Source organism: Aotus nancymaae, unplaced genomic scaffold (genome assembly GCF_030222135.1).
Source record: "Aotus nancymaae isolate 86718 unplaced genomic scaffold, 86718_ANA_hifiasm-v0.15.2.pri h1tg000036l, whole genome shotgun sequence".
NCBI lineage: Eukaryota > Metazoa > Chordata > Mammalia > Primates > Aotidae > Aotus > Aotus nancymaae.
Genome location: NW_026988450.1, coordinates 1,403,406 through 1,431,358, shown reverse-complemented (window position 1 = coordinate 1,431,358; position 27,953 = coordinate 1,403,406). Strand labels below are relative to the sequence as shown.

At 45.1% G+C, this 27,953-nt stretch overlaps 1 protein-coding gene across 4 annotated transcripts; it reads left to right on the top strand.

The window, feature by feature from the left end:
• Positions 1-345: 345 nt before the first annotated feature.
• Positions 346-11,834, top strand: CLXN (calaxin). Of its 4 annotated transcripts, none has more exons than XM_012442943.2 (7): positions 413-497; positions 4,092-4,247; positions 4,957-5,061; positions 5,730-5,881; positions 6,452-6,556; positions 10,020-10,105; positions 10,430-11,834. In XM_012442943.2, the coding sequence occupies exons 1-6, from the start codon at positions 440-442 to the stop codon at positions 10,077-10,079; spliced, it is 636 nt and encodes a 211-aa protein (XP_012298366.1). In that variant the 5' UTR covers positions 413-439; the 3' UTR covers positions 10,080-10,105; positions 10,430-11,834. The 4 variants fall into 4 exon arrangements, 3 of the variants coding, with proteins under 3 accessions (XP_064240238.1, XP_012298366.1, XP_012298365.1); XM_012442942.2 differs by having other exon boundaries at positions 10,188-11,834; XM_064384168.1 differs by having other exon boundaries at positions 346-497; positions 10,020-11,834.
• Positions 11,835-27,953: the final 16,119 nt, after the last annotated feature.

Genomic DNA, 27,953 nt, shown 5'->3' with positions numbered 1-27,953 from the left:
CCGGCCCCCCAGATGGCCAAGACCTTAGGCCTCCCCTCGAGGGGTGACGCTCAGCACCCCTCACGCAGCGTGCACACCATATTTCAGATGTTAACGATTAACACTGCAAAGCGAAGAGGCTGTGAACTCAGCAGCCGGAGACGACTGAACATTTAAACCCCAACGTCAGCATCAGAAGGCAGACCACAAAGCGCCCGGCTGGGACCCGCCGGCGGCACCGCTCATCCGGGACCCAGAGCGCGCCGCCGCGGAGCCAATGGGCGGGGCCCCCCGGGAGCCAATCGGCGGCGCGCAGAGCCGTTGCCATGGCTACAGCGTCTGGGAGCGCCGCGCACGCGCCCGTTGACGGAGACCTCACCACTGTGCCCCAGCCCCAGGGGGTCTCGGCAGCCGGGCGCCCCGAGATCCCCGCCGCGGCCGGATTCCGTGGGCGCCAGGCATGAACCGCAAGAAGCTGCAGAAGCTGACGGACACCTTAACTAAAAATTGCAAGCATTGTGAGTAAGAATCTCGTGCCGGACAAGACGAGGCTCCCGGGCCGGGCCTGGACCCCCCCCGGTGCTGAGGGCCGCAGCTGTGCCCGCTCCCCGCAGCCTGGGCCTCGGTGGGCTACCGCCCCTCCACCCGCGCCCCTGACGCAGGAGCAGGGAGGGAATCCCGGGGTGCCGGCTCCTTGCGTTTGGCCCCAACGCCCAGGAACTTAGGCACCCAGGCCTACGCTGCTGGTGCTACCTACACTCCCACACATGCCCTTACTTCTCCAAGCCTCTTCCTTTACATGATAGAAACTTGTGGTGTTAGCCTAAGGGAGGTGTAAAATAAATGCTAAAACCCACTGGTCTTAAGAAAAGTAGCACCCCCGACGTAGATCGTGCACCCACCTTGCTTTCTAGCGCGCACATATACCCGCAGGTCCAAGTTCTGGAAGCTTGCCGAGAGACCCACAGGAGAAAACGGTGCTCAACCTCTGAACATCTTTAGGAGAGATGAGTTGTGTCATCTCATCTGTGCCTCAGAGCAAGGAGATTTGTTTGGAAACCAGAGTTCAGCGCAACTAAACACGTGGTAAAGAATGGGTTCCAAACTTTAGACTCCCACTTTCCAGTGGCCCGTGGTGTTGAAAGATAAAGGAGGCTTTCAACCCAACTGTATTGCCTTATTGAAGGCGCCTGCTCTAATCCCGCATTTGAAAGGGTGGTCCTAGAATTTCATAAGAAATGTTGAGATTGTATTCAGATTGAAAAACGGAATTGCACTTGAGCAAGGGAAGCCGTGGATGTGGTTGAGATGAGGAAGATATTGCCTGTCGAGCAAACTTAGAAGTTGTGTGCTGATTTGCAAAACTGCTAGCCACTTGAAGAAACAGAAGCAACAGTCTCCCAAATACCCGGGTTGCTCAAAGCAGAAGCAATAAACCTGTTGATGTAGTTTTAGAGATTATGAGATCTAGTGCATTCTAATCACCATTAGTATCTGATTAATAACTGGTAAGAAATGCTCTCTTAGTTGGATGGTGACATAAATGAACGTTATCGTGTGTATAAGCATCTTAAAATTTTTAGGAAAACTATCCTGTAATTTAAGGTATTATTATGACTTATACTCCGATGAGAGTTTTGTTCTGTTATTGTTTTTCTTAAAACATTTTCATTTCTGGGAGAAAAATAGGTATTCTTGAAACATCTCGTAAACATTTTTGATAAATATTCAGAAACAATGCGATTGCTGCTGCACACAATACTGATTTTGTCCCTTTCCGTAAGTGTGAATTTATTTAGTCTCTGTTCAGTAAATTTTAATGCATTGCAAACAATCATTCTGTGAACAATCAAAAGTGAGTGTATATTTTAAAAGACAAGTAAAAATATGGCAGGAAAAAGTCTACTCTTTTGATTTTTTTCTTTACATAAAACAATTTTAATGAGTCTTACAAACTTAGATAATTATTAAAGTCTATAGAAATAGTCACAAGTCACGGGCATTATAATAATTTTAAATTTCCTTGAACAGAAGAAGTTTCCCCTAAAGTCAAATTTTGTTTTAGTTGCAAGACAATTGAGCTATCAAGATTCAATGGATAAATTTTGTAGAATCAAAGAAGAGTAAAAGATCTTAAGAGGGCATCTAGTTGATGCACCATTCTGCAGATGTGTTCTGCAGGACATATTTGGAGCCTTCCAAGAGTATGAAAATCTCTTCTCGAATTTTCTTCAGTTTCATTTAATATTGTATTCTAGAATTTGAGAAATGTTTAGCAATAAAAGTTTTCTTATGGCTAACCTTTGATCCTTTGGGTAACAAATTAAACTGATTTTTAAAAAGTTTTATTTCAGCTGAGATAGAAAAACGGCTAACCAACATCCCATCTGCTAGCATTTTGTATACATAACAGAGTACATCATTCTTCATGCAGGCTTTTCTTCCCCAGCCACTAACAGCTCTTGCTTTTTAAGAAGGGTGTGTTGTGTGTGTATTTACATACAACATGAAATTTACTATTTTGACCATTTTAAGTTCTTAATTCCATGGCATTAAGTACATTCACATTGTTCTGTTTCACTCTGTTCTGCTTCCATCACCACCATCCATTTCCAGAACTTTTTCATCATCCCCAACAGAAACTCTACCCATTAAACGCTAACTCACCATTCCCTCCTCCCGCTAGCCCCTGGCAACCACCATTCTTCTTGGTCTCTATGAATCTGACTACTCTAAGTACCGCATATATGAGGAATCACACAATATGTGTCCTTTTGTGTCTGGCTTATTTCACTTAGCATAGTGTCCATGAATGTTCATTTATCTGTTAGAATTTTCTTCCTTTTCAGGGCTGAATAATATTTCATTGTATAAATATGCCACATTTTGTCTGTCCGTCCCTCTGTTGATGGACTCTCGCGCCTGTCTTTTGACTGTTCTGAATAATACCACTATGAACATTGTCGTGCAGTTTCCTGCTTTCAGTTCTTCTCAGTATGCACTCAGAAGTAGAATTCCTGGATCATGCAATAATTGTGCTTAAATTTTTGAGGAACCATCCTACTGTTTTCCACAGTGGCTAACAGCTGTTTTAAAAATCATAACCATTATATTATTTCCTACTATTTATTTACTGAGTCCTTTATTCCCAAAGTTTTCAGTGTTTCTCTTTAAGCGTGGTTCTCAAAACCAGGAATCCCACAAAAGCCTGTGCTGACCTCTAAGATGAGGTGTGATTTTTCCATTCCTAGATGCTGTCTTCTGTTATACACACAGGTTTTGTCCTTGTTTTATTTTTACAATGCTCAATCATAGTTCTGTCTGGTTTCAAAATAAATTTTCCCCAGCTTTCGCCCATACTTGGTATTTGGGCTTTTATATTTCCAAGACCAGGCAATAACCCTTCCACCTACATTCTCAAATGGGAATTGGAACACAAATAATCAACTCGGTATTTACAACCATGGTTTTTTACACAGTAATGTGTATGAGCAAGCATCTGTGTGTATATATCCTTTAAAAAAATTTCCTTCCTCCAAACAATTCCTGAATAGTTGCATATTAATTTTTATGTAATCCTCAACGAGAGCCATATTGGGTGCTAGAATATACTGTAAAGCTTTTTTATTGGAAAACAAGTGACTCTGGTTTCCAAAATCTGGCTTATGAATTCATGAAGACTAAAGTGAAATGAAAATTGTTACCTACTTTTCATGAAGCTGACATCTATTTCCATGGAAAAGAAGTTGTAAACTCATCAATGTCTATAAATACTGGGAAAAAGTTACCATTCTTAAACCTTACTGTTCTTATTTTGAGTCATATTTCTACCAGCCTTGTAGAGTTTAGAATCTGACACTACCATCATTAGTCTAATAACTAGGCTAATGCTAACTATCACATTTTTCCCCTAAACGTGGGAACTCCTGTTTGGAGGGTATGCTACTTCTTCTATTTCTATTAAGGGTCATGAATCTCAAAACAAGAGTCTTCTATTGACAATTACCTATTTGATGTCTTTTATGTTGTTTGTAAAACTTATTGATGCAAAGTTTAAGTTAGAACTTAAAGATTAAGGATTCATTTTTGTTATATCTATTTTATTCTTTCAGTTAATAAATTTGAAGTGAACTGTCTTATAAAGCTTTTTTACAACTTGGTGGGAGGAGTAGAGAGGCAAGGTCTGATTATTGGACTGGATCGTAATGCCTTTCGAAACATTCTGCATGTGACATTTGGAATGACAGATGACATGATTATGGACAGAGGTAAGAGACACAGAAGATTCAAATTAGCCAAATCCAGCCACAACTGAAAAAAAAAAAAGGTTTGGCATTTGGACATCCTCTTGGTAGGAAGCTTAGTGTTTTGCATTCCCTGTGTCACTGGAATATACAAATTCAATTTTGAAAAGATCGTAGAAAATAGGTAATATTGGCTTTATTTTCTGTATTTACGAAGAAGGCAAAGTCATGTTGACTAACTACCTTTCCCTTACTTTATGTCAGAAAACCCAAAGAATTTCTATTTATACTTAATAAAACTAATAAATAGAATAGTTTTTAAAGGACATTTATTTACATTATAGAAAATATTTCAGTGACAAGATATAATTCTATGCATCATGTAATGACTTGAGTAACAAAAATACAGATTATTGTATTTATATTAGTATATTAACATATCTAATTAACATGACCAACATATTTTATACCAACATATTTATTATTAATTAATGATTAACATATTTAGACATTGAAAACTATTTGTTCCCACAAAAACATTTTAAAAATTGAATGTTTAATAAAAGAGTTTCATGATATGATGATGTCTTAGTTTCCTCTTTGTCAAATGAGAATATTGGACCATACAGGCTGACGTGTTCTCTTAATTTTAAAAGTGGGTGATGCCAATGTAGATACTTTACTGAGAGTTGCCATGCAGCACACGTGTTACATTTAACCTCTCTCCCTTTAGTATTCCGAGGTTTTGATAAAGATAACGATGGCTGTGTAAATGTACTGGAGTGGGTTCATGGATTATCACTGTTTCTCCGTGGATCTTTGGAAGAAAAAATGAAATGTAAGATTGAACTTTGTCCTAATGGTGTGCACATTGCGAATTACATATCTAAGGCACTTAAATCAGTGTGCCTCAACCCAGCCAGTGAAGTGGGTTTGTTGGTTGGCTGGTCAGTTGATTTGGATCCCAGTAGACTGTTTTATGGAATGAATTCAAGTCAATGAAATATGAAAGTTAATGTGAAGAAATATCAAGTGATTCCGAGGAGTAATTTATGCCAAGGAAGACTCCATAGGCGTTAGTACACATGCTAATTGTGTACAGACACATTTATATATTAAGCTTTTGACAGATTTCAGTACTTCAATTGTAACCATAATACTGGAGAATATTGATGCAAGTGTTCTTATTCTTAATTAACTCTCAATTAATTCTGATGAACTCTGCTTATGAGTCATATTTCAATCAGTTTTCCAAGAGTTTCAGGGTGAAGATATTCAAGTTACTGTTCCTTGGTATGCTTTTTCATACTTGAGAGTAAGGAAATGTTTTCTAAGGATTATTGAATATATCCTAGTATATATTGGCACTCACTATGGAAATCAGGCTGTACTAAGGCCCGTGGGATTGTTACAGCATCAAGATAGAACTTGGCCCTGAAAACTTTACCAGAGAAAATATTACCTTACTGATAGCATCAAATTCATAATTTCTTATTTTTAAACAAGATTGCTTTGAAGTGTTTGATTTGAATGGTGATGGATTCATTTCAAAGGAGGAAATGTTTCACATGTTGAAGAACAGCCTTCTCAAACAGCCATCCGAGGAAGACCCTGATGAAGGCATTAAAGATTTGGTTGAAATAACACTTAAGAAAATGGTAAATATGGGTAATGTCAAGTTTTATATTAAAATTCGTGGGCCAGACATAAGCTAAAAATAAGAATTCAAATTATAATAATTTTCAGTTTCCTGCTTGCTTAAATAAAACTCATAAATTATGCTCTTCATTAAAAAATTAATAGTTCTTTTCAATTTCACCATCTAACCTCTTATTTTTCTAGGACTTCTTTTTTTTTGAGACAGGGTCTCGCTCTGTCACCCAGACCAGAGTGCAGTGGTGTGGTCACAGCTCACTGCATAATCAAACTCTTGGGTTCAAGCAATTCTCCTGCCTCACCCTCCCCAGTAGCTAGGACTAGAGATGCACACCACCATGCCCAGCTAATTTGTTTTAGTAGAGATGAAGTCTCACTATGTTGCCCAGGCTGATCTCAAACTTCTGGCCTCAAGGAGTCACCTGGCCTTAGCCTCCCAAAGTGCTATGCTTGCAGGCTTGAGCCACCATGCCCAGCCTAGCACATTTTAAAAAATTGACACTTGACTATGAAGAGCATGTATTTACAGTAATCATTTTACGTGTTGCTTCACATGTTTCTCATCCCTCCAGGATCATGACCATGATGGGAAGCTGTCTTTTGCAGACTATGAACTGGCTGTGAGAGAAGAGACTCTTCTACTGGAGGCCTTTGGACCATGCCTTCCTGATCCAAAGGTACTGATGTGACTTTCCCTGAACAGTAACCAAAGTAGAATGTAGAACAACCCAGGACGTCTTCGTTTGATGAGTAGTGGATCAGACAAATCCTGTCCACCCAGAGAGAACACCTTTTAAATACAGAAAGCCCACTGAAGAACCTGCTGATTCATTTCACGGTACTGCTATGGCCCAGTGAGTGCTGTGTTTCATTCTTTAACTCATTCATGTCAGAAACAATTAATGAGTTTAATGCGTGCCAGAGCACAGATGAAAGGCTCAGTGGTTTTACTCAAGGGCTCATATTTTCTGGTGAAAATAATTACACAAGAGCATGATATGTATTATTATAATGATACTTAATTACTTGTGTGTGCTTTGTCTATGCCGGGTGATGTTGTAAACACCAAGCCTCGTATTGCCTCATTTAATCCCCATAACAACCCTGTGAAGTAGGTAGTAATATTAGCCTCATTTTCCAGGAGGAAACCAAGGCTTGGAGAGTTTAGGCACCTTGTCTAAGTTCACCCCCTTATTAGTGGAGTACCCTGGGTACCCTGGCACCAGAGTCATAGAGATATGTGTAGAGCGTTGTGGAATTTGAGAAGAGGTCATCTAAACAGCTGTATGGGAGGACTGGTGATTGGCTGGCAAGACAGGAAGCTTATCAGAAGAACTGGTTTTCAAAGGACAAAGTAGCCAGATCAAATGGGGGAAAATAATCCGAGCAGATGGATGATGTATGCACAAAAGAGAGACAGAGAGACAGACAGAGAGAGAGAGAGAGAGAGAGAGAGAGAGAGAGAGAGAGAGATGGAACAAGAGATGCAAATGCATCTGCACTGGACGAGGTTTTGGTGTGCTCTGAGGCTGGTGATGAGGCTGCAGAAGCAGCTTGCGGAACTTGGAGCTCAGGTTTAGTCTTGAAAGTGATGAGGCATCCCTGGAAGACTGAGGCAGGCAGTGTGATCTGATATAGAAACAGTATCGCTCCTCCCAGCCCTAGCATGTATCTCCAGCTGCCCACTCAGCATGTCCACTTAGATGTTCTCAACACACTTTTCTACTTTCCCCCAAACTCAGCCCTCCCTAGGTCTTCCCTGTCTCAACAAATGGCCACCACATACACCCAGTTGTTCAGTCGAAACCTAGGGGCCATCTTTAATTTCTCTCTTGTGATACAGTTAGCTATGCCTCCAAAATATGTCCTTGAATACAGCCTCTTCTCCACATATCTGCTGGCCACCACTCTAAGTTAAGCCACTGTCATCTGTCCTGTAACCTAGATCGTCAGCTTTCTGGCTTCCACTGTTGTCCCCTACTGACTTTTCTCTACAATATCCAATATGTTTTAAATGCAAATGCTGTCAGGCCCCTCCCTTGCTCAAAACCCCCCCGAGGGTTCTGAAATGGACCCAGTGGGCCATTTCCCTCTCTCTACCCACATCTCCTGTCATCTCCCTTTTTTCTTGCTGCTGGAGCCACAGCAACCATCTCGTGTTCCTCCTCCATGCCTGTGCACTTGCTGCAGCCTCTTTCTAGAAGCCCTTTCCCCAGAACTTCCTGGGCCTCAGTCTCTCATGTCATCCAGTCTCTGCTCCAATGCCACTTCCTCACAGAGCCCTGTCTTGACCATCTTAACAATCCTCCCTTTTCATCCCCTAGCCCTGCTTTCCTTCTTTTTCTTAGCAGTTTTTTAATTACCTACGTATATCTGCCTTCCCACACAGAAGTCAGCTCACTGAGGCTAAGAATTTAGTTTATGTTTCACTGTGTTTCCCTATACCCTGTGTGTAGCATATCATGTATGTCTAATAATGAGAGATGGATGGGTGGATGGATGGATGGATGGATGAGGTGGTTGGATAGGTGAGGTGGATGGGTGGGTAGATGGATGGGTGGATGGATAGGTGGGTGAATGGATGGGTGGGTGAGTAGATAGATAGATGGATAGATGGGCGGATGGATGAATGGGTGATGGAAGGATGAATGGATGGATGATGAAGTGAGTCAGTGGGTGAGGTGGGTGGGTAAGTGGGTAGATTGAGGGGTAGATGGATGGATGGGTGAGGTAAGTAGATGGATGGTTGAGGTAGGTGGCTGGGTAGATGGATGGGTGGGGTGGATGGGTGTATAGATGGGTGAGGTGAGTGGATGAGTTAAGTAGGTGGGTAGGTAGATGGATAGATGGATGGAGGGAGGGATGGATGGAGGGAGGGATGGATGGATGGATGGATGGGTGGGTAGATGGATGGAGGGATGGATGGATGGATTGATGGATGGAGGGATGGAAGGATGGAGGGATGGATGGATGGATGGGTGAGGTAAGTAGATGGATGGTTGAGGTAGGTGGCTGGGTAGATGGATGGGTGGGTGGGTGGATGGATGAATGGGGTGAATGGGTGTATAGATGGGTGAGGTGAGTGGATGAGTTAAGTAGGTGGGTAGGTAGATGGATGGAGGGATGGAGGGATGGATGGATGGATGGATGGAGGGATGGAGGGATGGATGGATGGATGGGTGAGGTGGGTGGGTGGGTAAAGGGATGGGTGGTTGGATGGGTGAGGTGGATGGGTGGGTAGATGGATGGGTGGACGGGTGGATGGATGGATGGATAGATGAGTGAGGTGAATGAATGGGTGAGGTGGGTGGGTGGGTCTCAGAAGTGCCTGATGGGGAGCTCTGGATCTCTTAATCTCCTCAGAGAGGAGATTATTTAAGGTAAATATTTCATTATTTACCTTTACCTTTATACCACATCTTCACTCTTCCCTCTCTAGCGAAACCTTCCCATTAGAATTTTAAAAGATTCAAAACTCTACCATCTGAAAATCAAAAAGAAAGAAGGAAAGAAAAGGAGAGAACTTATCTTAATTTCACACCTATTACTTCTATTTCTTGTATAATGGTTTTCTTTCTCAAAGTCTAGTTTCTCAAAAGAATTGTCCAGATTTAAGATCTAACTATCACTTCTTCCCATCTATCCCTGAATCTGCTAGTGCAAGGTCACCCTCCTCACCCATGAATGCTCTTGGGTTCTTGCCTTATTGAACCACATCCCCCTCACCCTTGGCTTTCAGTACAGCCTTTCTGCTCCAGAAAGTGTCTCATTCCCAACCAAGACTTGGCTGTACCCTGATTCATCCTCCTGGACTCCCGGAGTCCACCGTGTGCCTTTCCCTCCCACAGCCTTTCAGCCCTGACTGATGCTTGCCAGTTTCTGACCAGTCTCTGCCACCAGGCTGGAGACTTTTGGAGAGCTGGGTCAAGTGGTCTTGTTCATCTCCATGGCCACAGAACGAAACACTGTGCTTGGAGCGTAGTTATGAGATCTGTGCGTGAAACGCGCAAACACCAGACGTTCGCGATGCGCATTGCTCCGTTATCCTGTCTTGACGCACACTAAGGAGCATACAGAACATTTTGTGTTGTTCTGCCTTTTTTGTAAATCTATACTAAATTGAGTACCTTTTTTTTACAGAGCCAGATGGAATTTGAAGCTCAAGTCTTCAAAGATCCAAATGAATTCAATGATATGTGAATACCTAAATGTCTGTATTGTCTCAAGTGAGTAAAAAAGGAGGCACATATGTATTGCTTATTTTTTTCTATTTAGTTCAGAAGGATGATGTTGAATTGTGTGTTTCAGGGTGAAGATGAAGTTCACTTACGTATCTCATTTAACAGCAGTGTAAGGTGCAATTAAAACAGATGGGAGACGAAGTCCTTTGTTAGATGCTGGGTTTGGCAAGGCAGTTAACTTTTCTAGAGATATTTTACCACATAGATTATCTGTTGAAGCACATAACTGGCATAAAATCTTTGGATTCATTAAATGAAAGGAGAGATTATGTAATCACGAATTATTAATGAAAATATTCTGCATATCAGAAAGAAGCTGGATGTACATTGAGAAGTCATTGAAACTACTGGATTTCCTTTGAAACAATAAATAATGAAGACGGCATGAAAAGAATAAGAGTACCAATTGTGCATTGAAACACCTTCTGGTAGGCGTTGAGGGAGATCCAGAGAGATGAAACGTGTGGAAATCATATTATGTTAAGATATGATATGATTTGCATTATTGTTTGAGGCTTTGCCTTAATAACCTTACTGATTGCAAGCATCTGAAGGCAGGGCTTTTATCTATACAAGTCTTTGTCTGCCATAGCAGTTAGTCTTCTGCATACAACGGGCTGTCCGTAATTACTGCAGATTGGACTGAAAACCAAAAGTGCCACAAGATAAATGCACACTGTTGGTGAGCAGAGGGAGAACGTGTGCCGAGTTTCTTAGGTTTCACAGCTAATGCATTGGCACAGCTTTCAGTGTACCCTGGAGTCCTTCCAGACAGTCCCTACCCCATGCATTGCAGTTGGTTGTCAAAGCCCCACTCTGTGCTGGCACCCAGTGTCCCTCCACCCTAACTCCTACGTTTCGTCCCCATGCCACTGCCTGAGTGCACCATAGTGCCCCCATTCCCCCACTGCCTGGGTTCCTCTTGTGTACCCCTTTATCAGGGCACAGTTGGGCACATCCTAACTGTGCCCTGCTGGCTGCGACCTCCTGAAAACAGACCTGGCTGCTCCCTGCATCTGGCTCCCCAGTATGTGCTGTGGGCATCCCGAGAAGCCCGAGGAAGACAGGGCCAGGTTAGGCTTGTGTGAGCTGCTTTCTGCCTTCTAAGTACACACAGTAAGCAGGGGAGAGGCGTGTTACGCCATATCTGTCTTATCCTCATCTAAATACTCAGAGGCTACTTGGGATGGTAAATCTTTCTGACTACATATGCATTAAGTTTAAGTAAAAGAGAATACTGTGTGAAAATGCACTGTTACTAATAAATGGAATAAACAGTTCCATGAAATAAAAGAAAAAATATTTTACTGTGCAAGTATTTTTTTTATATTTTAGATTCTTACATAGATGGACTTTGACATAATTTTTCTATTTGCAGTAAGTATAAATAATGCAACATGCAATGCTTGTTTATCGGGAGATCATGGATAATTTGAAACTGTATATATTTAAGATATACAACTTGATGTTTTTATATTTGTATACATTGTGAAATAATCATCAAGTTAATTAACACATACACCACCTCACATGGTTACCATTTTCTTTTTGTGTGTGTGAGCCACTCTTAGAGCAAATTTCAAACATGTAATACTGTGAACTCGAGTCACATTGCTGTTCATTACATCTCCAGAACTTACTCATTTTGTGTAACTGAAACTTTGTGGCCTTTGACCGACATTCCCCCTTTTCTCCCCACCCTGCTACTCCCACCCCTGAAGCCACTATTCTACTCTCTCCTGCTATGAGTGTTGCCCTTTGAGGTCCCTCATATAAGTGAGATCATGCAGTATTTGTTTTTTTCTGTGTCTGGTTTATTTCAATTAGCATAATGGCCTCCAGGTTCATCCAAGTTGTTGGAAGTGATATAATTTCCCTCCTTTTGAAGGCAGAATGATGTTTGTGTGTAAGTGTGTGTGTGTAATAGGGGGACGGGGACACTATGGTGCACGCAGGCAGTGGCATGGGGGTGAAATGTGGAGTTAGGGTAGAGGGACACTGGGTGCCAGGACAGAGGGGGGTTTTGGCAACCAACTGCAGTGGACAGGGCGGGAACTGTCCGGAAGGACTCCAGGGATGTGTACATACATATACGTATTTCATATATCCATTTATTTATTGACAGACATTTGGGTAGTTTCCATATCATGGCTACTGTGACTACACTGAAATACACTGAAATCTGACACAGATTTCTCTTTGTGAAATTGATTGTATTTCCTTTGGGTATATGCCTAGAAGTGGTATTTCTGGATCAAATGGTGGTCCTACTTTTAATTTTTTGAGATGTCTCTATACTATTTTCTATACTAGCTGTACTAATTTGCATTCCCACCAACAACTGAGAGGATTCTCTTTTCTCCACACCCTTGCCAGCCTTTGTTACCATTCGTCTTTAATAGCTTCTGTAAGAGGGGTTAGCTGATGCTGGCTTTGATCTGCTGATTTCATTACTGATAGTGAACACTTTTTCATAGACCTGTTGATCATTGCTATCTCTTTGAAAACTGTGTAATCAGGTTCTTTGCCCATTTCTAAATCAGGTTTTGTTTGGTTTTTGTTGTTGCTATTGAGTGGCAGGTGTTCTTTATATATTCTGGACATTAACCACGAAGCAAATACATGATTTGTAAGTATTTCCTCCAGCGGTTGCCTTTTCACTGTTGATTTTTTCCTTCTCTGTGCAGATTTGCTGTTTTAGTTTAATTCAGTCTCACTGATTTTTGCTTTCGTTGCCTGTGTTTTTGTCATCATGTCCAAAAATCTTTGCCCAGACCAACGTCACGAAGCGTTTTCCTCTGTGTTGTCTTCTAACTGGTTTACAGCTGCAGAGCCACATTGAGTCTTTCACCCACTTTGAGTTGATCTTCGTGTATGTTATGAGGTGGGGCCCAGTTTCATTCTTTTGATGTGGAACTCCAATTGTCCCAACACCATTTTGTGAAGAGACTGTCCTTTCCCTGTTGTGTATTCTTGGCACCTTTGTGGAAGATCAGTTGACTGTAGATGCCTGGATTTATTTTAGGCTTGTCTTGTGTTCCATTGGTCTGTATGTTGGTTTTTATGCCAGCACCATGCTGTTTTGATTACTAAAGCACTGTATTTTGAAATCAGGAAGTATGACACCTTCAGCTTTGTTCCTCGTGCTCAGGACTGCTTTCGCTATTTAGGGTCTTTTCTGGTTCCATATGAATTTTAGGACTGTTTTTTCTATTTCTGTGAAGGATAACCTTGGGATTTTGATAAGGATTGTATTGAGTCTGTAGATCACTTTGGGTAGTATGAACATTTTAATAATATAAATTCTTCCAGTTCATGCGTAGTAGATGCCATTTTATCGGTCTGTGTTCCCTTTAATTTTCTCCGTCGTTGCCTTTATAATTTTCAGTGTGTAAGGCTGTCTCCTTTCTGGTTACGTTTATTATTTGTTGTTGTTGTTGCTATTCGGAATGAGTTTTTATTAATTTTTCAGACAGCTCGTTTGTTTGTAGAAACGTAACTGACTTTTGTAAGCTGATTTTGTGTCCCGCAGCTTTATGAAATTCACTTACTGGCTCTAACAGTGTGTTGTTGTTGTTGTTTTGTGTCTGTAGGATTTTCTGCATAGATGATGATGCTGTTGGAAAATGGAAGTGATTTGCTCCTTCCTGTCTAACTTGGATGATTTAACTTCCTTTACTTGTCTAGTTGCTTTGGCTAGAACTTCCAGTACGATGTTAAGTAGAAATGGCAAGAATGAGCACCATTTCTACCAGGTGTTTGACAGAAAGGTTTTTCTTTATTTTAATAATGATGTCAGCTGTGGACTTTTTATACATGGCCTTTATTGTGTTGAGGTAAATTACTAGTGTACTTACTTTGTTGAAAGATCTCATCGTGGATGGATGTTGAACTTTGTTAAATGCTTTTATTTCTGTGTCTGTTGAGATAATCATGAAGCTGTTTTCCTTTTTGTTAATGTGTTGTATCGCATTGACTGATTTGCATCTGCTGAAGCATCCTTGCATCCCAGGGGTGCATTCCACCTGACCATGGTGTTACGATCTTTAAAATGCATTGTTGAATTCAGTTTGCTAGTATTCTACTGAAGATTATTATTTCAATACTCATTGGGGATATTGACCTGTAGTTTTCTTTTCTTGTGCCATTACTGTCTGATTTGGAATTAAGGTCATACTGGCTTCATAAAAGGAGTTTTCAAAAGTGTGCCCTTTTCTTCTATTTTTTAGAGGAGTTTTTTTTAAAAAAAAAAAAAAAAAAAGAATTGGTATTCATTCTTCTTAGAATGCTGGGTGGAATTCACCTAGAAAGCCACCTGGTCTGGACCTTTCTTTGTTGGGAAGTTTCTGATTACTGACTCAATCTCATTTGTTATTGGCCTGTTCAGGCTTTCCGTTTCCTCCTAATTCAATTTGGTAGGTTATACATTTCTAGGAATTTATCCAATTTGCACATAGGAATTTTTTTTTTTGAGACGGAGTTTCACTCTTGTTACCCAGGCTGGAGTGCAATGGCGCGATCTCGGCTCACCGCAACCTCCGCCTCCTGGGTTCAGGCAATTCTCCTGCCTCAGCCTCCTGAGTAGGAATTTTTCATTGTCTTTTATGATCATTTTTATTTCTGATGCATCCATTGTCATGGCTCCTCCTTCATTTATGATTTTGAGTTTTCTTTTTTTCTTAGTCAGCCCAGGTGTTTGTCAATTTTGTTTATCTTTTCAAAACACCAAGTCTTAGTTTTATTAATTTTTTTCTGTTCTCTATTTGATTTATTTCTGCTTTTATCTTTATTATTTCTTTCCTTCAGGTAACTTTGGGCTTAGTTTGTTCTTTTCATCTGGTTTTTTGAGGTGTGAAGTTAGGTTTTTTACCTGAGATCTCTGTTCTTTTTTACTGTAGGCATTTGTCACTTTTGCTGCCTTGTGAAAGTTTTGTTGTGTGGTTTTTGTTTTTGTCTTGAGATAATTTTTAAATTCCCTTTGATTTCCTCTTTGAACAAATAGCTGTTCAAAAATGTGTTGTTTAGTTTCTGTATATTTGTGAATTTGCCCATTTTCTTACTGTTACTGATTCCGAGTCTCATTCTCTAACTGTTGGAAAAGATACTTGGAATGATTTCAGTCTTCTTAAGTTTGTTAAGATTTGTTTCGTGACCTCATACGTGATCTAACCTAGAGAATATTACATGTACGCTTGAGAAGAATGTATTCTTTTGTTGTTGGATAGAAAGTTCTGTACGTGTCTGTGAGGTCTTTTTAGTCTGTGGTGTTGTGCAACTCGTGTTTACTGATTTTCTGTCTGGATGTTTTATCCATTATTGTAAGAGGGACATCAAAGTACAGTACCTATTACTGTATCGCTATAAATTTATTCCTTCAGATCTGTCAGTATTTGCTTATCTTTAGATGTTCTGATATTGGTTGCATACATATTTAAAACTATTATATGTACTTGTTGAGTTGACCGTTTCATCATTACATAATGTCCTTTGTCTTGAGATAATTTTTTACTAAATTTCTCTTTTATTTGATATAAACATACTCACCTCTGCTTTCTTTTGGTTACCATTTGCATGGAATGTCTTTTTCCATCCTTTCACTTTCCACCTATATGTGCCTTTAAATTTAAAGCAAGTCTCTTGTGGACAGCATATTGCTGAGTCTTTTTAAAATCTGTTCAATCACTCTATGCCTTTGGTTGGGCAGTTTAATCTATAAACATTTAAAGAGACCATTAATAGATATGTACTTATTATTGCCATTTTTTTTATTGTTTTCTGTCTGTTTGGCCATTGTTTTCTCCTTGATTTGATCATGTTTTGTAATGATTGGCTTTGTGTGTGTGTGTGTGTGTGTGTGTGTGTGTGTGTGTATCAATGATAGAGGTTTGGGTACTTATTTCAAGGATTGCATAAAATATCTTGTCTGTTTTAAGTTGGTAACAATTTAACTTTGATCATACACAATAACTATACTTTCAATCCCTCTACACATTTTGTGTTCTTGTAGTCAGTTTGCTTCTTTTTATATTGTGTGTCTCTTAATAAACGTTTATCTTTTAACTTTTATGTTAGGGTTAACAGTAATTTATATACCACAATGTTGCATTATTCTGTATTTGTCTACATATTTATCTTTACCACTGAGATTTATGCTTTCATGTGTTTTCGTGTGACTGCTTAGCGGGTTTTTATTTCAAATTGAATAAATCTCTTCACCATTTTTGTAAGTGAGGCTTGGGGGTAACAAACTTTCTCAGTTTTTGTTTATTTGGGAAAGACTTTCTCTCTCCATTTTTAAAGGATAATTTTACAGGTATAGTATTCTTGATTGGCAGGGTTTTTTTTCTTTCGGTACTTTGAATTTGTTACCTCACTCTTTCCTGGCCTGCAGGGTTTCTGCTGAGAAACCCACTGATAGTCTTATCCACATTGGCTTAGATGTGATGTCACTTTTCTCTTGCTGCTTTCAAAATGCGCCTTGTTCCTGACTTCTGACAATTTGGTTATAATGTACCTTATTGTACTCTTCTTTGGGTTGACCCTATTTTAAGCCCTTTGAGTTTCTTTAATCTGGATATTCATTTCTCTCCCAAGATTTGGGAAGTTTTCAACCATTAAATCTTTAAGTAAACTTCTTAAACCTTTCTCTTCTCCTTCTGATACTTTCATAATGCATATATTGCTTCACTTGATTATGGTCCATAAATCCTATAGGATTTCTTCATTCTTTTTTATTGTTGTTTTTTTCCTTTTTCTCCCCTGACTGGATAATCTCAAATGACCTATCTTCAAATTCACAGATTCCTCCTTCTGCTTGATTGAATCTGTTCTTAAGGCTGACTGTTGCATTTTCTATTTCATTCATTGTACTTTTCATCTCCAGAAATTCCTGGTTTTCTAATGACTTTTATCTCTTTGTTGAATGTCTAGTTTTGTTCATGTGTTGTTTTCCTGAATATGTTGAGTTGTCTGACTGTGTTCTCTTACAGCTTACTGAGATTTTTTAAGCCAATTATTTTGAATTCTTTGCCAGAAAATTCAAGGCTTTCCGTTTCCTTTGGGGTTGGTTACTGGAAAATCAGTCATGTTTCATTGGTTTTATATGTTTCTTATAAACTTGCATTTATGTCTACACATTTGAAGGAGCAGTCACCTCTTCCAGATGTTATGGGATGGCTTTGGTGGGGAAAGACCTTCACCTATGGGTGGGTATGAGGGCACCAGCTGGGGTGTGACAGTTCTGGCTCCAGGTGAATACAACTTGGATTCTGGGCAGTTTAATTAGCTGGGGTCAGCATCAGTGAAGATTGTGGGCATCATCAGTCATAAAAGCTGTGGGTGTCCATGATGGTGACAAAAGCTGCTGGGGTTCTGATCACCTTTTTCCCCATAGAGAGAGGTCATAGCCAAAAAGATCCCCTTTGTTGCCAAGCTGTGCCAGGGTGGAGGTCGGGTGATGCAGATAAAATGCTTCCAACACCTTTATATACAGCCATCCTTGGTTTGAGGGGCTTTAATGAGTTCCTGCCACTTCTTCATTGTACTCTGGAGCATTCCCAGAGCTGTTTGTGTTGGTAAGTAGTTGTTAAATTCTTGCTTTCGTGGGGGAGACAAGAGCTGGGATCTCCTAGTGTATGATCTTGTTGATATTAGTTGCCTGCTTTTAATTTTTTAGCTAATTTTTCTGATTACAAAGTATTGAGGTTCTCTGAAGAATATTTCAGATATTTAGGAAATTTAAAAATAAGATTAAAATACTGATTAAATTCTGGTTTAAATCCTTCCAGGCTTTTATAATGTATTTGTGAGTACACCTGTATCTTTGCAAAGAGAACACTGTATTTTTCAGGTGATCGTGTTGAAAATGCACTTTTGTCTTCATGTACCACTATTTCATGAACATTTTTTGAGGTCATTCATAATGTGTCTGTAGCTTGACTTGTAATGGCTGCCTGGTATTCCATCATGACTGACTGACTCCATTAAACCACTTTCCTGCCATTGGCATGTCAGCTGTTTCCACATCGTTGCTATTATAAATAATTCTAATAATGAACATCCCCTGTAGATAAACCTTTTCACATGGCTCAGTGCTTACTTTCCTGGGGTAAGTTTGTAAACATAGAATTGTTGGATTAGAGGCTCTGCATAATTCTGAGATTTCTAGCACATGTTGCTAGGTCACTAAAGGCTTCCAATTGAACTGCTATGCCCAATGTATGAGAATCCCTTTCCCTGTAATATACATTCTTTTAATTTCCTTACAAGTGTCCTGGACCATTATGAGCATGATTTTAATTTATCATTTAAAGTACTCACCTTAGACATCTGTACCTAAACTTTTTATTGTATGTTGAGTATATACTGACCTCCATATGAATAACCCTCTTTTATTACTGGACATTTAAACCTAAAAAATGTTAACAACAAAAAACCCTGAATAATTTTAATCCAGCTTAAGATGATGATGACACTTGACTATAAGAATTCATACACTCTGTTCAAGAGCCTCCCAATATATCTAGTCTCCTCTGCTGTTCATCATAAACTGCCCAAATCACTTCCTTATGCTGCTGTATCTACATTGATGGATTCTCTTAATTTCACTACTGAAGCAACTCATAAATGACTGTGACACTGAAAATTCACTCACCACATAGTAAGGGCATCTGAGTGCCCTTGGGGTCGCTTTAAGGAAAAGCTGTCTCTCCCCCCTTGCCCATTCTATGCCCTCACCTCCCCACTGCTAGGCGTGGCCTAACTTTTCTCGCCGCTAAGTACAGCTGACCTTGGTCTTTGCCTGCATTTGTGGGGGCTGGGTTAAGACCGTGGATGAGCAGTTATAATCTGGAGGATTTGCGATAGTCTTCCTCTAACTGGCTCCTCTCATTGGCTTCCCCTTCTCCTCCCAGCACTTTGTGTGGAGTAGCAGAAAGCCAGGCTAGGCTCCTTTAGGAGAGGTAGACATCACCGGGTTAGCAGCATGGAGAATTCTATTTGGGAAACAATCAAGTGCTTTTTTTTTCAACTACGGGATTTTAAAACCACCACTGAAAACTGGTAGTCCTGCATTCTTAACCTGCAAATATCTCTGTGTACAAGACTGCACTTGTAAGAAACCAGGCCTGCAATTGCTTGCACCATAAAATCATCCAAAACATTCACTAAGTTCCTACTTCGTGCAACACCACGAGGGTTAATATATTCCAAGTCAGTTGTCCCTGCCCTCACCCCATTCGCAATGTAGAGTGATAGTTCCAGACCACGTGCTGCGTGTGTTGTCACCTGTCACTGCCTGGATTCATGCTAATAGCGCCTCTCCTGCCTCCCCCTACCACAAAGTTACATCATTTGTATTAAAGAAGGTTGTTAAAGGGGATTCAAATCAATTACTCTGAAACTATGAAGACAAGCATCTGGAGAAAGTTCCTCTGAGCTGCCCTGTGGCTCCTGCGTTTTCCTGACCCTGCGTCTTATCTCAGGGGCCATTTCCTCCCAGAGTCACCTCTGACGTTTGCCCAGTCCTCCACAGCTAGTGGTTAATTCTCACCAAGTGTGACCAAGGGAGGGTTGGGAATTGCATTAGACAGAGAGAGACTACAAGAGACACATAATAACATAGAAATTTTACCCACATATACGTTAATTACAATTTAGCAAGTTGTGAGGATGACTCCGTAATATTTCAAAAAGAGGCAGAAGTAATACATCTGCATTTTCTGACGAGTGACTGCCCTCTCTGTCAGGGAGGGAGGCAGATGGTGTCTTGGAGTGTTTCCAGTCTAAGTTGCCATTGAAGGAGAAGCCCCCCAAACAAAGGCCACTTCTCACAGATACATCTCAGGTAAACTTGCTCAGTTTCGTGGGAAACTGAAAAAGGCAGGAAATCTAACAGGGAGGCATCCTCAGGGAGGCTGGGCGCGTGCCTGCATCTGAAGTGCCTTTATCAACCTCACTGCCAGGGCAGCAGCTCACTGCCCCACCTCCACCATCAGTCATTTGTGGCTTTCCATGGACCCCAAGCCTCCTACCTAACCCATCAAGAAAATATTCCCCCATGAAAACACACATCCTCTTACTCATTTTTACCTTCCTCTTGTCTGTTTCGCTCCACTGCCCCTGTTATGTGGCCCTAGCTAGGCTCACAGAGGTCCCTGGGGTGAGAGCTTCTTGGCGTGGATGCGCTGGCTGAAAGCCGGGCTGCCCTCTCCTAGCACGAGCCACACCCGCCACCGCCCATCGGCGTCTCCAAGGCCTCGTGTGCATGAAGGGGACCTGAGCAGCCTGTTTGCTGAGGGAAGACACCAGCTTGGAGCCACATATTGCTGAGCCTGAAGACAGAGAACAGTGTGGAAGTAAGCAGAAGGATTTAGGAATCCTCTCTGTGAGTGGCATTTAGAACCCGAGTCACCGCCTCCCAGTATATCTAAATAGCCAGAAAGCACGGGAAATCTGGGAGGTTAATTAAAACCATGTAGTCATGTCTTCCTTCATGAATCCTTCAGATACATGATAAAGGCAGAAAATGGAATAAGTGAAATTTCTAAAATGCCCATGATCTCAATAATACATGAAATGAAAATCCAATGAGCGCTTTAGTTCCAGATACTGTGCTAAGCATTTTACATCATTATCTCACTAATTTCTTCCAACTCTCCTAAGTGGTAAGCACGACTTACAGATTTTTCATCCTACACATTGAGGAAATTGCAGTTAGGAAAATCATAAATCTCCTAAAGGGCAAAAGCCAAGATTCAGACCTTACCTAGTTCTAATGCTAAAGAGACCTTTGTCTAAAGCAAATCTATTCTTGCCACACATCCTCCGCTTACTCTGTGGCGTGAGTGACTGTCCTCGGCTCCAGAATCTCCCAGCGGACCCCCATGGACACAGGCGGGGTTGCTATGTGGTATACATGTATTGTGAGATCATCGATTCCTCTCCTATCCACTCTTTTCATCTGAACGTACCTTGGGATTTGCTTTCTTTAGTGGAAGTTTCTGGCTTGGATGTAATGCCTTTTGTATTTGGTGCTAATAAGAATCTGGACATTAGGCTGGGACCTGGCCTTACCAAGCCAGGTGTGGTGGAGAACATGGAGTGGTCACCAGGCTAGAAAGCTCTGGTGCCTCAAGGGAGGCAGAGTGAGAGGAGCATCAGCAGAGCATGTCAAGAAGGAGGAGAGGCTGAGACTACCACCCTTTAGTGAGGAGAATGGTGGAAGCCGGACTCCTCAACCGGAGAGGGACCAGGAATGCTTCTTTGAGCCTTCTACCTGGAGAAGAAAAAAATGCCAATGACCAGAGGCCATGAGATAAAGTGGCAAACACAATAAGCTATAATGTGGTGCTTTCCAGGTGCCAGTCACTAGCCCAAGGATAGACAGCCGGGGTAGAGCCGGGATGTGTGCCAGGTCTGACCTGCAGCCCAGGCCCTTTCCCATGTTCCAGCGACGACCGCCTCTTACTGTCACAAGATACCACCTGGCCTGGCACAGGTCACATGAACTTTGAAAGTCTGATATAAGTGAAAAGTGATTCTAATTTGGTAGGGACCATGGCATTTCATCCCATATGGGATGGTATCGTGAAAGGAGATGCTCATAATTACATCAGCACAGTGTTATCTGGGGTTTTCCCAGGCAAAGCAGGATGTATTGTCATCCTATTTACAGGTTACGAATTACTTCACGAATTACACTTATCTAAAATGGGAATAACACCTGCTCTCTCTGCCTCTATCTCACAGGGTTTCTGTAAGGCAGGGTTGAATGAGATAATGTCTGTTACATCATGTTACAAAGAGGGAAGCCGTTTCCCCCTTTGAATAAACCATGAGTGTGATCTGAATGCATGGATTTTGGTAGGTGTGTAGGGACAGGGACACGTGCGTCCTAGCTTGCAGCATGCTTAGCTTCGTCATAGGCACTCAGGTGTAATAGATAAGTATGCACACCGACAGCCCGGAAATGGGGAACCCGGGTTTCTGGGTCCCTCCTGTAACAAATACATGACATTGCTTAAGTCTCTTACTGGTATAAGGAAGCTGAGGATGTTTCTAAAATAGCTTCAATAGTTGAATTTAGAAAAATGAATCTCATGAAGGTCGGATAAAGCGCTGGTGTAAACGTCACTAGAATGCTCATGAATCCTACCCTGTTGGAGTCAGCATTAGTGAAACTGCCCTACTCCCAACACACACATCTCCCTCATGACACAGAACACACAGACACACACACCATAGTGCATCCCGTTTACCACGTGCAGTAGAGTGCTTTGAATTTCCTTCTCATCCCATCAAGAGTTCACCAGTTCTAAAGCAACTGGCATCACACTGCTTGTGACGAGGATTCTGATCAACCACGTTCAAGATTTAATGTGTTTGTTATGCTGGCTCTAACGTGGTAAAATATCAAAAGGAAATTAATGAGATATGATTTGTATGAAAGCATAAAAGTCTAAAATCCCATTAGATCAACATGAACTTGCATCCAAGTTACGTGAGCTCCAATGAGCCAAATCCATGCCGTGGTCCACTTGCTGTGTTCTTAACTGGGTTAGTGTGAATCTGAGTGAGCGCAAGGCAAGCCGCTTCCCTCTTCAAATTTCTCATTACTTGGTACTGTATTTTGATTCATGTAAACACAGAAAAGAGCATAGCACCCCCAGGAATTCAAGTTAGTCGCTAACTAGGAAGTGGGTGCACCCTCCGTATTTCCAGGGACCCTGACGGTTACCCCACGGGATGTGTCGTGATGGGTGCAGCCGGCGCCGGCAGACCCCATCCCAGACAACGAAAACGCTGCGCAGAAGCGGCCCTGCCCCTACCCGCACGGACCACTCAGTCTAGGAGGAGACTTGCTGTTTGCTGTCTTGAAAGAGGAGGAGGAGGAGGAGGAAAACAAAAACGGGGAAGGGAGGCAAGAGGGAGGCGGAAAAAGAAAAGGATTAACTGATTGGAGAAAACAGTTTTCATGCCATGTTTTTTTTAAAAAAGGAAACAGGTAAGCAGAGACTTAAGGGAGTGCTGTTTTTCTCTCCTTTCATGGCCACGGGATTCTAGAAAATCAAATGGCAGGTCTGGGAGGGACAGCCTTGCTCCGCAGTCTACCGAGCGGGGGTGCAGTGGGGAGACAGAACCGCAGCAGGGCAGGATGTGGAGCAGGCCAGGGCCTGCACCAGCGCCCAGGTATGCGGCTGACAGGCAGGGCGCTGGCCCGCGGCAGGTGCAGCACCGCCAGTGCCCGCGGCCCCAGGAAAAGAAAACCTGCAGGTGCCGTCGGGACATGTCCTGAGCCTCCGAAGCCACGCGCTTTTCTCAATAGCTGTCCTGTCCTCATTGTCTGCCTGCAAGATGATGGGGTGCTGCTGTGCGGTGGGAGGGGACGAGAGGGAGGGAGTGGTGTGTGGAGTCTCCTGCTCTGGTGGCTTTGATGACACAGAGGGGTGGCTCCTAGTGAGTGGCAGCTGGAGGGAGTGGGGCAGGCAGTGGGGATCCCAGGGGGCTGTTGTGGGCTGGCTGAGCCTGTGCCAGAGGAGGGGGGCGGGGACTCCCCTGCCAGCCCCGGGACAGCTCCTCTTTCCCCAGCAGAGCGCCCCTCCATGCCCTCTCTCCCAGGCTGCATGAACCTGGCAATCTGTTGGCTGCAGAGTGCCCCTGTGAGCACGACCCACTGTCCCTCCATGCCCGGGATTCTCCTCTGTCCCCTCTCAGCCATCTGCCACACAGTGGCTCAAACCATTTCAGCTCAGTGCTCACAACCCCAAGAATTTCCCAACACTGCCCGAATCCCTGCACATCGCAGGAGCGCACACGCGTGAGCGCACACTGCCGGTGCTCCGGGGCCTCTCTGTTACCATTCAGCCTGCTCATGACCTGTCACCAGAGGCAGTTCTGAAAATAAGCAATTATCACATTCAGTTGGAAGCAGGAGAAAGCAATGGAGCCACGTGTCTTTTGCCGACTCTGAATACCTGATCAAGGGGATCTCCTGCCCTCCTCAGAGAGGACTGGCTTACATTTGCAGGGAGTGGGGAATAGGAGGGCGTTTTGCCTTTGTAGAAGGTTAACTCCGTGTTGTGGCTGTCATACTGACTGCAGCCAAGGAGGAAGGAGGCAGGCATGAGCTCCTGGCTGGGCCCGGGGAAAGGAGTCGTGCTCCCAGCCAGACCCAGAGGAAGGAGTGGTGCTCTCCAGCTAGGCCCAGGGACAGGAATAGTGCTCCCAGCTAGACACAAGGACAGGAGCAATGCTCCCCGGCTAGACCCAGGGACAGAAGCAGTGCTCCCGGCTAGACCCAGGGACAGAAGCAGTGCTCCCTGACTAGACCCAGGGACAGAAACAGTACTCCCCGGCTAGACCCATGGACAGGAGTAGTGCTCCCCACCTAGACCCACGGACAGGAGGGTCCCAGGCTAGACTCAGAGACAAGAGTAGTGCTCCCCACCTAGACCCACAGACAGGAGACATGCTCCCCACCTAGACCCAGGAACAAAAGCAGTTCTCCCCAGCTAGACCAGGGACAGGGGCACTGCTCTCCACCTAGACCCAGGGATAGGAGCAGTGCTCCCCGACCAGACCAGGGACAGTAGTGCTCCCAGCTAGACCCAAGGACAGGAGCAATGCTCCTGGGTAATCCCAGGGAAAGGAGTAGTGCTCCCCACCTAGACCCACAGACAGTAGTGATCCCCACCTAGACCCACGGACAGTAGTAGTGCTCCCCACCTAGACCCACGGACAGGAATAGTGTTCCCCACCTAGACCCAGAAATAGGAACAGTGCTCCCCGGCTGGACCCAGGGACAGGAGACATGCTCCCCACCTAGACCCACAGACAGGAGTAGTGCTCCCCACCTAGACCCAGGGACAGGAGTAGTGTTCCCCACCTAGTCCCAGGAATAGGAACAGTGCTCCCCGGCTAGACCCAGGGACAGGAGACATGCTCCCCACCTAGACCCACAGACAGGAGTAGTGCTCCCCACCTAGACCCACGGACAGGAGTAGTGTTCCCCACCTAGTCCCAGGGACAGGAGCAGTGCTGCCCAGCTAGAGGTGCACCCAAGCCCTTCCTTCCCTCTCCAGCCTCACAAGGCCCCCGCAGCAGCCTCCTGGGAAGGGGCTCAGAGCCCTGCACCCTGCCCTGTGCCCTGAACCCAGCGCTCACAGCTGATCCCCTTGGATGGAGCAAGCACACCTCTGCTTGGGCCACTGAGCAAGAGCTGAGCACCATGCCACGGTGTGCTCCCTACAGGAGAGGCGGCGGCCGGGCCCGACTGCAGTCCGGGGCCTGGAGCACTCCGTGCCTCACTGTACACAGTCATCGGGGGGTGAGCGTGTCCTTAGAACACCTGCCATGCAGGGTGGGGAAGATTTAGGTGAATAGACTGAAAGCACCTAGAGTGACACCCGGCACATGGGAGATGTTCAGTACTTGTCAGCTCTCATGACTGTGGTGTAATGCAAAGGGCCGTGTGCATGGCAGTGTTCTCCTGTCCAGTGTCATGCTCTTGCGAGCAGCCAGCCGATCCTGCATGCCACCTGGGTCACCCCCGCCAGTGTTCAGGCAGTGCTCAGTGTGTGCTGCTCGCTGCCCGCCCACCTGCATCTACTCCAGGGCAGGACTGGAATTCCTCCAGGGATCCGCGTCCTAAGTGAGCCGGGCCGGCAGGAGCCGAGGTGCAGTTCAGCTGCTGTGCGTAGGTGATTAAGATTCCTCACTGTATCATACACAAACACCTTCGCTACAAAACTGCAAGCTAGGAATGCAATGTGTACTTCCACAGAACGCTGACTCTCGGTCAAATCAGTATCCCTGTTGTCTGAGCATCCAGGAGTGTTCTCTTTAGGAAAACGATGCCCCAGAAGCACACAGCTTACTGTGAAGAACTCTTTTCCTATACCTATTACTAACCACCCAAATGAAACCTATTGCTATGTGAGTTTTAGAGCACTTTGTTTTCTGGTCTTAATGAAGTTTGGTTTGTGTGCGCATGCATGTGTGTGGGTGTGCATGTGTGTTGTGTATTCCTCTGTGCACACAGGCATGCATGAACTCACACCCTCAGCGAGGCCTCCTCTCTGGATCTCCCATGTCCTCAGCTCCATCTGGTCTTGCATTTCCTTGCATGTCCTGCTGAGGAAGCCTCTAGTTTAATGCACACGGTTTTCTACTCACCCTGTGACTATTCCAGTCGTTTCATGGAGGGCTATGGGAAAATGGAGTTCCTGGTAGAGGTGAACCGGACGGGCGGCAGATGTGCCTCCAGACCTTTGACTACAGCCTCAGGCCGCAGGCTGCTCCTGCCCACTGGCTCCCGAAGGCTAAGCTGCAAAAGCCGCCCTGCTCTCAGCTCTGACAGCAGCAGGCACAAGTGGGCAGGCGCAGGTGAGCAGACGCAGGTGGGCAGGCACAGGTGAGCAGGCACAGGTGGGCAGGCGCAGGTGAGCAGACGCAGGTGGGCAGGCGCAGGTGAGCAGACGCAGGTGGGCAGGCGCGGGTGAGCAGACACAGGTGGGCAGGCGCAGGTGGGCAGGCGCAGGTGAGCAGACGCAGGTGGGCAGGCGCAGGTGAGCAGACGCAGGTGGGCAGGCGCAGGTGGGCAGGCGCAGGTGGGCAGACGCAGGTGGGCAGGCGCAGGTGGGCAGGCGCAGGTGAGCAGACGCAGGTGGGCAGGCGCAGGTGAGCAGACGCAGGTGGGCAGGCGCGGGTGAGCAGACACAGGTGGGCAGGCGCGGGTGGGCAGGCGCAGGTGAGCAGACGCAGGTGGGCAGGCGCAGGTGAGCAGACGCAGGTGGGCAGGCGCAGGTGGGCAGACGCAGGTGGGCAGGCGCAGGTGGGCAGGCGCAGGTGGGCAGGCGCAGGTGAGCAGACGCAGGTGGGCAGGCGCAGGTGGGCAGGCGCAGGTGGGCAGGCGCAGGTGGGCAGGCGCAGGTGAGCAGACGCAGGTGGGCAGGCGCAGGTGAGCAGACGCAGGTGGGCAGGCGCGGGTGAGCAGACGCAGGTGGGCAGGCGCGGGTGGGCAGACGCAGGTGGGCAGGCGCGGGTGGGCAGGCGCAGGTGGGCAGGCGCGGGTGAGCAGACGCAGGTGGGCAGGCGCGGGTGGGCAGACGCAGGTGGGCAGGCGCAGGTGGGCAGGCGCAGGTGGGCAGGCGCAGGTGGGCAGGCGCAGGTGGGCAGGCGCAGGTGGGCAGGCGCAGGTGAGCAGACGCAGGTGGGCAGGCGCAGGTGAGCAGACGCAGGTGGGCAGGCGCGGGTGAGCAGACGCAGGTGGGCAGGCGCGGGTGGGCAGACGCGGGTGGGCAGGCGCGGGTGGGCAGGCGCAGGTGGGCAGGCGCGGGTGAGCAGACGCAGGTGGGCAGGCGCAGGTGAGCAGACGCAGGTGGGCAGGCGCGGGTGAGCAGACGCAGGTGGGCAGGCGCGGGTGGGCAGGCGCAGGTGGGCAGGCGCAGGTGGGCAGGCGCAGGTGGGCAGGCGCAGGTGGGCAGGCGCAGGTGGGCAGGCGCAGGTGAGCAGACGCAGGTGGGCAGGCGCAGGTGAGCAGACGCAGGTGGGCAGGCGCGGGTGAGCAGACGCAGGTGGGCAGGCGCGGGTGGGCAGACGCAGGTGGGCAGGCGCGGGTGGGCAGGCGCAGGTGGGCAGGCGCGGGTGAGCAGACGCAGGTGGGCAGGCGCAGGTGAGCAGACGCAGGTGGGCAGGCGCGGGTGAGCAGACGCAGGTGGGCAGGCGCAGGTGGGCAGGCGCAGGTGGGCAGGCGCAGGTGGGCAGGCGCAGGTGGGCAGGCGCAGGTGGGCAGGCGCAGGTGGGCAGGCGCAGGTGAGCAGACGCAGGTGGGCAG